The sequence below is a fragment of the Podarcis vaucheri genome (genome assembly GCF_965113315.1).
Source record: "Podarcis vaucheri genome assembly, chromosome: 9".
In the NCBI taxonomy this organism is placed as follows: Eukaryota; Metazoa; Chordata; class Lepidosauria; order Squamata; family Lacertidae; genus Podarcis; species Podarcis vaucheri.
In genome coordinates, this window is record NC_138767.1 from 21,200,810 (window position 1) to 21,214,739 (window position 13,930).

The window sequence follows — 13,930 nt, forward strand, 5'->3', positions numbered from 1 at the left end:
AAACGTGCCCTTTATACACTTTGGGGAATAACTTTTTTTTTTTAAGACCTTACTAGCTGTTCTGCACATATACATATTTTTTAAACCCACAAACTAACCACAGTTGCTGGTTTCCTCATTACTATGGGAATCCTGCTTTAAGCAAGGAAATCCATACTGTAATTTTTTGAAAAATAAAAAAATAAAAAACTGAAAATGAATAAATAAAAAGTAATAAGGGCCTATAATCTTTTTCTTTCATGAGCCGCTGCTCTGCACTACACGATAACTAGAACTGCACCAGATTTTTGCCCAATGATGTTCTGGGCAACCTCACAAAATGATTAAGGCAGAAACCATGTGTCAGAAGCTGCTGGCGTCTGTCTGTGTGTGCCTGCCTCATGTCATGAACCTTTTAAACCAGTGTTTCCCAAACTTGGGTCTCCAGCTGATTTCAGACTACAATTCCCATCATCCCTGAACATTAGCCCTGCTAGCAAGAGATGATGGTAGCTGTAGGCCAACAGCAGCTGGAGACCCAAGTTTAGAAAACCCTGATTTAAACTGTAGGTGGCCGCCTTCTTAGCAAACAACTTTCTAGACCAATTTTGCCTACCCATTGAAAGTTTTGTTGCATGAACAAGAGAACAAATGACTTCTTTTTTTGGCTGAGCCTTGCTTTAACAAGTTCTTCCTATCCTCTGGCATGCCTCTTGGCTCCAGTTCCTTGTTTGTCCTCTGGTGCTGTTTATTCTTTGGTCTTGACTCCCAGCTTTTTTCTTGATCCTGCACTGTAATTCGTCCTTCAGTCCTGCCTTGCTCATCAGTTCCAAATATTTGCCTGTCTAGTGGCTCCTGGTTCCCAGTTCCAGACTCACCTCAAAGTGCTTGCTGCCCTCAGCACAGCCCAAACACCATGTCACTTCAAGTACATGTCAAGGGGGTCTCAGTTCATGAAGCTCCCAATGATTGCCAGAGGGAATGGAGAGCCAAGATTTTTGATACAAATTCAATTTTTTATTACTTAATAAAAGATCATAACCAGTCATTCAACAGTACAATAAAAACAGCTTAATATAGGATTAAAATATATTAAAGCATAAATATCATAATCCATTACAATCGAAAACCTTTATGAAGCACTGAGTTATAAAATCCTGGGATACAATTTATTCTTTAAATCAAGTTTACTCTGAAACAATTGGAGTATTATTTGACTTTCATTTACAGTAAAATATTTTCATGTATGTATACTAAATATATCTATACTACAGCAGTGCTGTAAAATGACTGCAGAGTCCAATACAAGTTGTCAGTGGCATATATCAATATTTATTCTCTTTTCAAACCACAGTTTCTATCTCATTTTCCATATATATCTTTCTTGCTGAACATCACTATTTAGTAGATATTTAGTCAAGGATTTCATAGATATCCACATCTCTTTTCTTAAGTTTGTTTGTAATAAAATGTTGTTACTGGCATAGTCAACATGGAGCTCATTTCACGGGACAAGACTAAATTTCTGAGCATCTGGTCTTCATTATATACTAATGGGCTGTCTGTTAAGGATATTGTAAAGCAATTAATTGACAGAAAGCACATCCTTCCCCACAGGAAGCACACCAATGGCAAAACATATTATTATAGATCCCCTTTTATCAGATAAAGACATTCTGTGGCATACAGTAGGGAAACCAATGCTTTGCAGATGACTGCATGTAAGTGTTCTAAGAGGGTTCCAGTACCCAGAACATACATCTCCACATGTACCAAAAGAAAGTGGAGATGGAAGCCATTCATATAGGACCAACCACGCCACAAAGGAGTGGCTTGGTGAATCCATATAATCATAGAATTGTAGGGTTGGAAGGGATCCCAAGAGTCATCTAGTCCAACCCCCTGCAATGCAAGAGTCTCAACTAGATCATACATGACAAATGGTAATGAAACCTCTGCTTTAAATTCTCCAAGGAAGAAGAATCTCCCACCTCTCAGGGGAGTCCATTCCACAGTTAAAACAGTGCTTACTGTCAGAAAGTACTTCCTGGTGTTTAATCAGAATCTCTTTTCTTGTAACTTGAATCCATTGGTTTGAGTCCTACCCTCTGGAGCAGGAGAAAACAAGCTTGCTCCAACCTCCATGTGAAAGCCCTTGAGATATTTGAAGATGGCTATCATATGTCTTCTCACAGTCTCCTCTTTACCAGGCTAAACACACGTAATTCCCTCAATAATTCCTCATAAGGCTCGACTTCCAGATTCTATCACACATTGCAGCCTACTGCATTGGTTACAATAGAATGCTTCTTCCAAACCTAATCCCGGTAGGTTGAGCAGCAACTTCCACACTATGGATACCAGGGAAGGCCTGAAGACACAGGTGCCCTCACAGGGGTCACACTAGAATCTCCCAGGGATAAGAGATCTAGCCACCTCAGGATAACAAAAAGCCTATTACATATACGGGATTTATGGAATACTGAAGGAAGCAAGTAATAGGAGGAATATGTCCAGCAAGGAAAACTTGGAAGGAGAATTTAAGCTCACCATACAATACATTCAGTATTTGAATATATTGTAGTATTAGTCATATAGATTTTTTTCTGCTGTACTTTTTCATAATTTAGGCAGCTATCCTGTAACTACTTACCTGGGATAGAGCACTGAGCTCAGATTTACATCAAAACACAGAATTGCAAATGTACAAATATGATTTCAATGTATCTTTTTTGTTTTTACACACATTGTAATGTGTCTTAAATACTCTACTGAGAAAGGAAAGACATAAATAATTTAAATAAAATTTCCCAGTCTAAGCATCTTCTGTCTTGTATAAGAGATATTTCCTCTCGATCTTTCTTTTTGGGTCTGCTGTCACTGAAAAAAGCCTACTTTTCATCAGACATGGAGCTGCAGAGCAATGGTTTAAGACATTCATAATATAATTTTAACATATGTTTCTCTGATTTCCTTCCCTGCTGCCTACAAAACTTGTCATGTTCCTTTACTCCAAATGTCTCCAAATAAATAGTGGTTGTAATAAATAAATAAGCAGAGGATCACATAGATTAAATTTAATATAAGACAGAAAGAGCTTGGGGAGAGAATGGAAAGCACTGTGGGGCTAGATCTTATAGTCTGTGGTTTGGAAGGCAATGTCATAAAGGGAGCAGTCATTACAAATTGCAGAAATCCAAGCCAGAGAATGCAAATGCATCAGGGGTGCTCCATGACCACAATAAATTACCGTAAGTAAAAACCACTAGAGGGTTGGGTGTGTGAAAAGGAAAGCAATATGGATATTCTCTGGTCAATAAATTAATATTTATTGTAGCCTTCCCCAATCTGTTCCCCCCTAGATATTATTGGACAACAATTCCCATCAACCCTGACCACTGAGTATGCAGGCTGAGGCTAATGGGACCTGGAGTTCAAAACAGAGAGGAAAAGGCTGAACTATACTTAAACCTTTTTGATGGTGATTCTTGGAGGCCAGAGGAAGTCTGAGCATGTCTGAAATCCCCCCCCCCCGAAGAAAATGGCATGTGCTTCAGTAGCTGCTACCTTTTAATGTTTGGGGGTTTCTAAGCTTTCTTATTTCATTTTATCATGCATATAAAACAGAGAGAACAATTATAACAATGGATGAAAATTAAAAGATGAAAAACAAAACTATAAAATTGGGATGCAGAATGAGAAAAGTTGACCATGGGTTAAAATAACAAAGTCCAAGGAAAGGCTATCAACATGATCAGATTATCAAATATAGTTCCAGATTTGCCATGTTTGTTACAAGGGTTGCCTTGAAAAAAGATGGTTTTGCTTTATATGTCACAAGTACAGTAAGTGGCAAACAATATAAAAAGTGTCTGGAGAGTCTAGTGCTTGCTGAAATTTCAAAATATGTGTGATTTTCTCCATTATAGCTATATTCCACAGTGAGTGGGACCAAGTCTACCAATTAATGTTTTTACCCAGCATCCTTCTATTGACAATGCTCCTTCAACAGACCCATGCAGAGGCGGGGGGCAGCCAGGTACACTTGCCCTGGGCCTCAGAGGGATAAGTCATCGGGGGGGTGCCAAGGGGCTGCAGGACTTACACTGTCTGGCCCGGACAAGACTCCCACCCCGGGTCTCAGACAAGCTCTGCACATGCCTGACCTTCAACTATCAGATCTCTAACATTCAAGTCTCTAGGTGGCGTTGACAAAGATAGCAACTCCCATAAGCAATCATTTAACCCAATAAGCTACAGTTCCTAGAACCATTAACAAGCTACAGGACTCTCAACCATTAAAATGGTATGAGTGCTTTAAATGTATGTTGTGGATGTGACCTTAAGGAGCCAATACCAAAGTGCTTAAGTTTTGCTGGATACTCCCAACAGAGAAAGTAAGTATTTGAACCTCTCTTTTTTGTTTTGTTTTTTGGTCTAATGGAGAATCCAGAAAAACTTAAGCACTTTGGTACTGGCTCCTAAAGGTCCGCATTTTACACCGCTGGTTTTTTCCCTAGAGAATTCCACGTCACCATTCTAGACCTCTGTCTCCACCAGTTACAACACAGCCACGAAACACTGAAACAATATTTCAAGTTAATGAATTGCCTTTTGCTCTTGAATTATCTGACATTTGCTCCCCCAGATTCAGTCTCCAATGTAACAGCTTATCATTCTAAATTTGACTGGTTACACAAGAGAGAAATTGTTGCCATTCAATCCAAGTTTGCATGAGGACTAAGATGCAAAGTGTAATTAACACAGCTCTTAAATAGCCTCAATTAAACACCTGCCTCTCAGTTACACACCATAGGGAAGGCAGATGCTTATCTAATTAACACCACAGCTCTTAGCCGAAGAAATATGGTATGTGTGTGTGTGTCAGAATAATTTGACTATTCATATGTTTGTTAAGTTCACATCCTAAATTTCACTGGAAATGAGCACTGAATTATTCTCTATTGATGTATTTTTAAAGTATTCAATTTTCTACTGCACTATACCAACTTTTATGCTGTTTCCACAGAATGAAAGAATATACTGAAGTCTATTAGGACAACGATTTTCTGCAATAGAGTTATATACTTGCATAGAATATGAATCTGTGGATTACCTACTATTCTATAATTTGGGAGCATGCAGCATAAAGGGAGAGGAATCAGTCTGGAGACAACTTACCGAGCTAACTCTTGGAATTCTTTCTGTAACTGACGCAAAAATGGCCAATTCCTTCTTCTTTTTTCGTGGTTCTTCAGTGGTCTCTTTAACCTGAAATTTGAGTAGGTAGTATTATGTTTGGGTGCAGGGGAGGTTACATTACAAAGGGAAGTTTGAACGTGTCACTACTTTACAGTTTTAGTAAATATTGGTCTGTTGGCAGAATCCCCAGACTCATTTGCACAAATCAGCTGTTCACGTACAATGCTAGGCCAAAAACCCTATCTTAACAAGTGATTATATAAGCATGAGCTGTATGCAGGTCAGTTGAGCTCCCTTGAATCCACTTCACTCATCCTTTCATGTGAGAGACTCAACATGCCAGGATTCAGCAACTAACCATAGCTTCCTGTTACAAGCATGTTGCTTCAAAACAGACTAGGGCATGAAGCCATGGTTTGAAAACACCTAAGGGCATATATTTATATGCTGAATCCTGTCATGTTCAGCTGTTTGTACAAGGAAAGACTGAAGCAGCTGCAAAAGAGTTATTTGCGCCCACCTGCAGCTTGGGTATATCTTGACTTACTCAAGGCAGGATTTTTGGGTTAGCACTGGTGCTAATACAACTCTACTTGTCCTGGTCTCTAATGCTCCCAAGAAAGATCCCACTAAAGATTCACCTCTTTCTCGAACTTTATCATAAAAGCACTTAAGTGTGTGCAATTCTACTAGAATTATATTTTATTCCTACTAGGATATAAATATTTGTTTAAATAAAAATATTAAGAGCACCTTTGTGAGAGTAACTTCACAAGGAATCATGGGAGTCTTCTCCCTTGCTCAGCATGTCTCCCATAGAGATATTCTATCTCATTTTACCCCAGCCAGCAAGTTACCGTATTTTTTGCTCCAAAGGACGCACCAGACCATAAGGCGCACCTAGTTTTGGGAGGAGGAAAACAAGAAACAAATATTCTGAATCCCAGAAGCCAGAACAGCAACAGGGATCTGGCTTCTGGGATACCGTGTGGCTGTTCTGGCTTCTGGGATAACCGCGCCAAGCCTCTTCAAGGCAGCAGGATGAAGGCTCCCCCTGCCCGAGGAGGCTGTGCACGGCTAAGGCAGAAGCCAGGACAGGCGCGTCGCTGAAGGGGCGCTGTGCAGTTCTCCCTCTCTGAGAGGGAGAACTGCGCAGCGGGGCTTCAGCAAAGCTGGAGAAGGAACAGAAGGAGTCCCTTCTGTTCCTCCTCCGGCTTCTAGGACAGGCGCGTCGCTGCAAAGCGGGAGGAGGAACAGAAGGAGTCCTTTCTGTTCCTCCTCCGGCTTCGCATGACAGGTGCGTCGTTGAAGGGGCGCTGCGCAGTTCTCTCTCTCTGTGCAGCGCCTCTCCTTCACAGGACAGGCACTGCGCAGAGAGGGAAAGCGAAGCAGGAGGAGGAACAGAAGGGGCTCCTTTCCTCCTCCCGCTTCGCTGAAGGGGCGCTGCGCAGCTCTACCTCTCTGCGCAGCGCCATTCGCTCCCTAAGATGCACTCACATTTCCCCTTACTTTTTAGGAGGAAAAAAGTGTGTCTAATGGAGCGAAAAATACGGTAATAATGGACCAGGAGCATAGCTAGCCTGGGGTGGGGAGTGCTGTCTGCACCAGGTGGGTGGGGGCATAGGGCAGCACAGCAGGGGAGCTTGAGTTTGGCACTGTGGCTGCTGGGCGTTTGGGGGGATGCAGCTACGCAACAACTTTGCTCCACCCCAGGCGCCGGTGGGGATTGCTACACCACTGTCCTTGACAGAGTTCTACAAAAATAATCCCCCGCAAAAATTAAAATTGACAATCCCCTTGGTAGACAGCACACCAGGCCATGCAAAACAGGCAAATATAATTAATTTAATATTATTGTGATTTATGGTAATTCATTGTAAGTGTTTAAAATTTGTCACCTGACAATTGTCTCTCTGGAGAAACTATATAACCTTACAGAGCCAAGAGTTGGATTTTGAAAACTTTTTGCAAACATTGTGTTATGTAGGAAATGCAAGATACTTTTTAGTTATGCATTTTGTTTTGGATTATTTTTAATAAGCTCATTTTGAAAGCTGAAGAAAAATATTTGATGACTTTGCCCCAGTAAGAAATGTTAATAGCATATCCAACCCCCTTCTCCCTTCCGCTATCATGAGACCTATCTCTAAATTTATCTATAATAACTTCTAATGATAATATATGTTAGCTATTCAGCTTGATTAAGACCTAAGGGGGGAAAGTATTTGCATCTGAGACATGCTGCTGAAAATTGTCCCTACAACTAGCATATTTGGTAATATGTATTCAGTTCTTCCCCTTATGATTATAATTCTGTTAAATCAGCTGTCAGGGAATGTTAATGGGGCTCTTAGGTAGTCATACTTAATATGTTTGATAATATGGAGTGAAAGATCCTATGCTAATTAATTGACACCACGTGAGAAATAGTGTAGGTTTACTATTCTTCTAATTTGACTGTAGTGTGGAAATGTAAGTTATTTTCTAATAACTAGTTACTTATTTTCTCTGTATTTACAAGATGGTCTATGTCGTTCTTTAAACCACAGTAGAACCTATTTCTTTTATAGAGAGATTTTTCTCATTCAGAAAGGATTATTCACATGTACTTTCCAGAGGGAAAGCCGTCTTGGTTTGTTACAGCAAAAAAAAAAAAGAGTGTGTACTGTTGTACCTTAAAACCTAACAGATTTACTGTGGTGTAATATCCCATGGATTGCAGTCATGAAAGTCTATGAAACCTTATGCCACAATAAACTTGCTAGTTTTTAAGCTGCCACAGTATTCTTTTTTGTTTTCCTATATAACTGTAAGCCAATTCCCTAGTTTCTGTTTGATGAAGCTTGGCTCCTGTGTACTGCACATTTCTGTCTCCCAGTAGGTGCTCAGAGGTAGTAATGCCCAATGCAAAGTCTGGTAACCCTATGAAAATTTACTGGAAAGTTAGATCCCACTGAATTCAGTGGAGCTAACTCCATAGTAAATCTTCTTCTTCGACGGTCACTTGTAACCAAGTAAGATTGTCTTCCATGAACACGGTCTTAACAGTGAGTCCGTAAGTGACTGTGGAGGCCAAAGTAAATATGCATAAAAGGGCAGCCTGAACAGTGTAGAGCAGAAAAGCAAGGTGAGAACAGAAAGAGGAGACTGAAACAGCTGAGTTGGAAACTCAATCTTACAATTCTAAGTGAAGGAGCAGAGGGAGGAACACTAAATTGGCTAGTCTGCTTACACTGGACTCTATCAGACCAACCTTCCCCACAAAAGATGCACAAGCACCTGCTGTTCACTTGCCTCTTTACAGATGAAAACAAATATAGCTTTGGTAGATCAGACCACAGGTCCATCCATTCCAGGATCCTATTTCCAATAATGGCCAGATAGCCTCTGGGAAGCCCATCAGTAGAGCATGAAAGCAACAGATCCCTTTTTGTTTATTCCCAGCACCTGGTATTCAGAGATGTAAGGCAGAGATGATGGGAAACCTGTGGCCCTCCGGATGTTTTTGGACTCTCATCAGTCCCAGCCAACATAACCAATGGGCAAGGATTATGGGAAATGCTTTGCAACATCTTCTGGATGGCCACAGCTTTGCAATCCCTTTGAAAACAGGTGCTCCATTAAGTTATCATACTAACAGCAGTTGACAGACGTATTCTCTATTTGCAGAACTGATTATCTACTGCTGCTACATTCATGTACAACTGGCTTTTGCTAAATAAAGAATTCAGCACTTACTCTCATTTGAGGTTTTGTTTTGTTTTTATACCGCCCTTCATCTGAGAATCACAGGGCAGTTTACAATATAAAAACACTAAAATACATACCATAGTAAAAAAAGCCAAAAAACCAGTAACCTACACACACAGTTTAAAAGCCCATAGATGGTTTAATTGGCCAAAGGCTTGCAAGAAAAGAAATGTTTTTTCTTGGCACAAGACATCTCTGGATTATAGACAAAGTAGATTAACACTACAATTCTAAACACATTTACCAGGAAGTAACCCCCTTTAAGCCCATAGAGACTTACTGCTGAGTAAAGATACACAGGACTGTACCACAAGTTATTTGGGCTCCATTTTTAACATGAAAAAGAAAACCAATCTACCTGATAATCAGCTGGTCCAGGAGTAGTAAAAGCTTCTCTCTTGACTAAATATAAGAGTCTAGGAACTGAAGAACCAAATGCTCCCTTTTTCTTTTTTTCCATGTCAGCCTTTTTAAGACTTTCTGTTGCAATGCTGTGGTTGAGAATATTATAGAATGCAGGACCTGCACAGCATACAATGAAATTCTGTAAGCATAATAGCTGTTACTTAATTCTTTTACCACAGACAATTAAGTTAAAACGGGAATTGTAGGAGAAAGGGCAAAAGTGCTATACAAAAATAAAACAATACGCTTATATACACATACACATATAGCACAGCACTATAACTACTTTGGATTGTAAAAGAAAAAGAAAACCCACATCTTTGCCAGTTAAGAAGGTCCACATTTAACAGACTGAGGACACGATCAAATGTTGTACTCAGCAAAGAGAGGCTTATGCTGAAGATAAATGGTAGGCCACATTTCTTGCAGATTAGAGGACGAAAGCAAAGACTTCTGTTCAAGGACAGAGTACAAGGAGAGGTGCAATAGAAGGGAAATGAGCAGAATGAGAAATACATCATTAGCATGTTTTCATGGTAGGCAGCTCAAAAATATACAAAGGGTCACCAAACATTATACCCTTTGATACATTTCAGGTTATTTACATTTGCTTTCATACAATGTTTTAAAAAAGGACGAATCTAGAAATTACTGGGAAAACCGTTCATTCATACTAGATTCCACCCTTCCCCTAGTTTCTGCAAGTATCTCATTCAGTTGTCTTGTTTATACACAGCTCACTCAAAGTGCTCTGAGAGAGAGAGAGGGAGAGAGAGCACTCTTGGGAATACCATTAATAGGTACTATTTGTCTTAGGAAGTGACTGTCATATTATAGTGCTGATGACCTCTAGAATCTTAGGATAACTAGCGTGATCTGCAACACAAGGATAAATAGCTTTTTCTGACTGTCAACAAGGGTGACCTTGTCAGATGTGAAGGAATACGCGGGGAACTCAATGGAAACTGTGGTATATATTTACAATAAAGACCCACTTCTTTGAATGGCAAGAAAATATTCATAAATTATATATCTGTAAAACTCTACAGCTGTAATACTATGTGCTCTTATTTAAAAGTTAGTCTCAGTGAGCTGAATTGTGGTAGTTCTGCTTTAGCATACTGTTATGCACCTCCCATTTCCTTGAGTTGTAGAAATAACTCAACGGGTTGTGTTACAGAGCTTAGTTTCCTTTGGTGGAGAGACAGTATTAGAGACATGGTGTCTTTCTACAAGCATACAAGTGGAGCCCAGCTGAAGCTACAGTAGGTAATACAACAACTAATCCTGTTTTGACTTCCCAAGAAGCAACAGCACTCAAAGACAGCGTCTTTTTTGGTCAACCTCACTTAAACTTTCTACCTCTGTCTCAATGCATGTTGTATAATTCCGTTTCTAGCTGTTTCAGTTTCTAGCAACCAACCCTTGCTGTGTATGGGAGAAACTGAAGCCTAAAATATAGACCATCAAGCTCTTTGGTTAAGTTCCTGATCACCTGCTATGGTAACACAGGGAAAACAATAGCAATAAGCCCATTCACAATCATCAAAACCATCTAAACTCCAAGCAACTTTCTGTCACTTTATGTGCTTTCATTAATGTGTTTCTAATAAAACTGCTAAGCTTGTATTTGGGTAGGCAGAGGGAAGCAAGGCTATTATTTAACTATATGATTTAGCAAATACTGCCAAAAGGACAGTTCAAACAATACTGATATTAGAAGTATACATATGACTTCCAAATCCATCAGTGGCACAAACATTGCTTATATGCTGATATTTGAACAAGCATTGTAATATAGCTGGAATCAGCAGTACAAGAAAAACTTTCACATGCAACCCACTTTGGCCCATTCTCATTTTTTGCATAAAAAACTTTTTATTATCATTTACACAACCATTACACAATGAGATGACTTTGTAGTCACCTCTTCCGAGACATCCATATATGTCCTGACCTCATCTTATTTGTATTGGAAAACAACCCATATTTGAAAGTCATGGTTTCTGAAGTCCTCTCGAAAACAAGGCATAATCTTATTGTATCCTGAACTATTTGAGACCGGGCTTTACTACTCAGATTCAGTTTTACAATTCAGCTCCGCATCATTATGTACATTAATCACTATGCGGAATGTATTGTTTTGTAATACAAATCCAGGTCCATTGCTATCTTCACTGATTATTTATCCTGAACCACATGAACTTAACACCAGACAAATACTTCCTTTCAGCAGAGAACTCAGGTGGTTGGTTGCTTATTGGCTGGGAAGTGAAATAGGACCACCCAAACGCTTAGAAGATTTCCTAGGTATCCTGAAATAAATAAGTGTATAACTTAAAAGAAAAATGCTTAACCCCATGCTGCCTAGCATGCAAAAGTGCTAAGGAAGAAGTTAAGTGAAGAGCAGGGACATAAGCTGGAGGTGTCAAAGAAAGATGTAACTGATCTGCTTAAGACCCTGGCAGTTTCATATTGGAGTAGGGATTCGCATTATGGAGATATAGACCATGTATGAAGGGAAAAGGCTATACAGTGGTACCTCAGGTTACATATGCTTCAGGTTACATACGCTTCAGGTTACAGACTCCGCTAACCCAGAAATAGTACCTCAGGTTAAGAACTTTGCTTCAGGATGAGAACAGAAATCATGCTCTGGCGGCGCAGCAGGAAGCCCCATTAGCTAAAGTGGTGCTTCAGGTTAAGAACGGTTTCAGGTTAAGTACGGACCTCCGGAACGAATTAAGTACTTAACCCAAGGTACCACTGTACTCTCTGCATTAATAAGGGATGCTTCAGGAGTAAAAAAAGGAAGAGGGACACTTTTCTCTTTCTCACTCTCCAGAAACATCACAATATATAAATAAGGAAAATGCTGAAGTTTCCCTTTATGCCCTCCTGAAAAGCCATAGCACATACACACAATGGAGGCCTGAACAACACCTCAAGGTTCCTGCTGCAGGCTGCCTGGAGCACTCCTCTTAGAGGGTGAAGATATTTTGCTCCTCATCCCACTTGTTTACATTAATTACTGCAAACCTGGACTTTTTCGCAGCCTGTGGTCTTGGGTGAATCGAACAGCTGTATTGCCAAATGGAATGTTTTTTGTTTTAGTCGCTTTCTTCAAGGACTCAAGAGCGTAGCGAGTTTCATTATATGTGCCAGGAGCTGGGGCAGTTGATTTCACAGGTGCAAATCTCTACAGAAACACAAGAGAAAATGTCAGGGGATGATTAGCTGCTTGTGCTTAAAATAATGCCCCTTCAGAGTTTGTGCGACCCCACAAACCTCTGTGTGTGACAGAGCTCCTCAGACATGTCTGCTCTAGTCACTTGTAGAGTCCGACAGTGGCTGTCTGCGGAAGCGCTTCCAGCAAAGAAGTTCCTTAACGGAAACGCGTCTCCTGGACTCACGACGTGACAGCTTCCGGCGAAGCATAGGTCTCCCTGCAGTTGCTTCTGACACCTCCCCGCTATTTTCGCTCGAAGTGTCTCTCACCCCTTTCTCTCCCCTTCTGCTTCCTGCCTGGGCTGCTGCGTCTCTCTCAGCATTACTGAGATCCTCCTCCAGAGACCCCGCGCTCCCCCTGCTGGTCCCTGCTTTGGCTGTTGACTCTCTCCCAGTCTCTGGGAGCCCTACCACTTCCCTTTCCTCCGATGTCAGTTCCCTGACATCCACCTCCCCTCCAGGGCCCCCCTCTCCCCCGCCCCTACTCTCTCCTCTGGGCGGTGAGGAGCTGAAACCCCTAAAAGAATCCTCTTCATCTTCCGACGTCTCGAACATTTCCCTCCATCGGTCTTCGTTCCGACTCGCTGAATCCTCTTCCACCTCGGAATCAGCGAACCCCTCCAACTCTTCTTCTTCGTCGGTGGTGGCGAAGTATTCCCTCCGGAACCTCGCCACTGGCTGGGGTTTCCGAGGGAATCTCTGATGAAAAGTTTCAATCAAAACCTCGTCATCTACATCCTCTGCCCTGACCCAGGTGTTTTCCGACTCCGGCTCCCCTTCCCACATTACCAAATACTCTACTTGCTCTCCCCTCCACCTGGAATCGAGAATCTCCGCTACATGGTAGCTGTGTTCTTTTTCCTCCATAGCTGGTCCCCTATTGACCCTCCCCTCTCTGTCCCCTATATACGGTGACAGCAATGATCTGTGGAACACTGGGTGTAACTTCATGTGGTTAGGTAACCGGAGTCTGAAAGCCACTGGGTTGACCTGTTGCGTGACTTCAAATGGGCCCAGCCTTTTGGGTCTTAACTTCTTACAACCTCCTTTAAATGGTAACCCTTGGGTGGACAACCACACCTGGTCCCCCACCCTAATGCTTTCTCCTTCCCTTCTGGTTTTGTCTGCCTGCCTCTTATATTCCTCCTTCGCCCTGTTTAAATTAAGTTGGAGCTGGCGATGGATCGCTTCCATTTCTTCAACGAACTGTTCTGCGGCTGGAACGCTCCAGTTCTCCCCCTCCCCCCCTGGGAAGGCTCGGGGATGACACCCGTGATTGGCCAAAAAAGGGCTCATTCCCGTGGACACGTTCTCCGCATTGTTATAGGCAAATTCTGCCAACGCCAGCTTCTCCACCCAATCATTC

At 41.3% G+C, this 13,930-nt stretch overlaps 1 protein-coding gene across 1 annotated transcript in view; it reads right to left on the reverse strand.

Annotated features, from left to right (window-relative positions):
• STPG2 (sperm tail PG-rich repeat containing 2) overlaps nucleotides 1-13,930 on the reverse strand; it is a 216,481-nt gene that overhangs the window by 160,364 nt on the left and 42,187 nt on the right. Inside the window, exons 8-10 of the mRNA XM_082238438.1 lie at nucleotides 12,376-12,535; nucleotides 9,290-9,453; nucleotides 5,161-5,250 (exon numbers count right to left, since the gene is read on the reverse strand). Coding sequence (XP_082094564.1) covers nucleotides 5,161-5,250; nucleotides 9,290-9,453; nucleotides 12,376-12,535 — 414 coding nt within the window. The remainder of the gene's footprint in view (nucleotides 1-5,160; nucleotides 5,251-9,289; nucleotides 9,454-12,375; nucleotides 12,536-13,930) is intronic.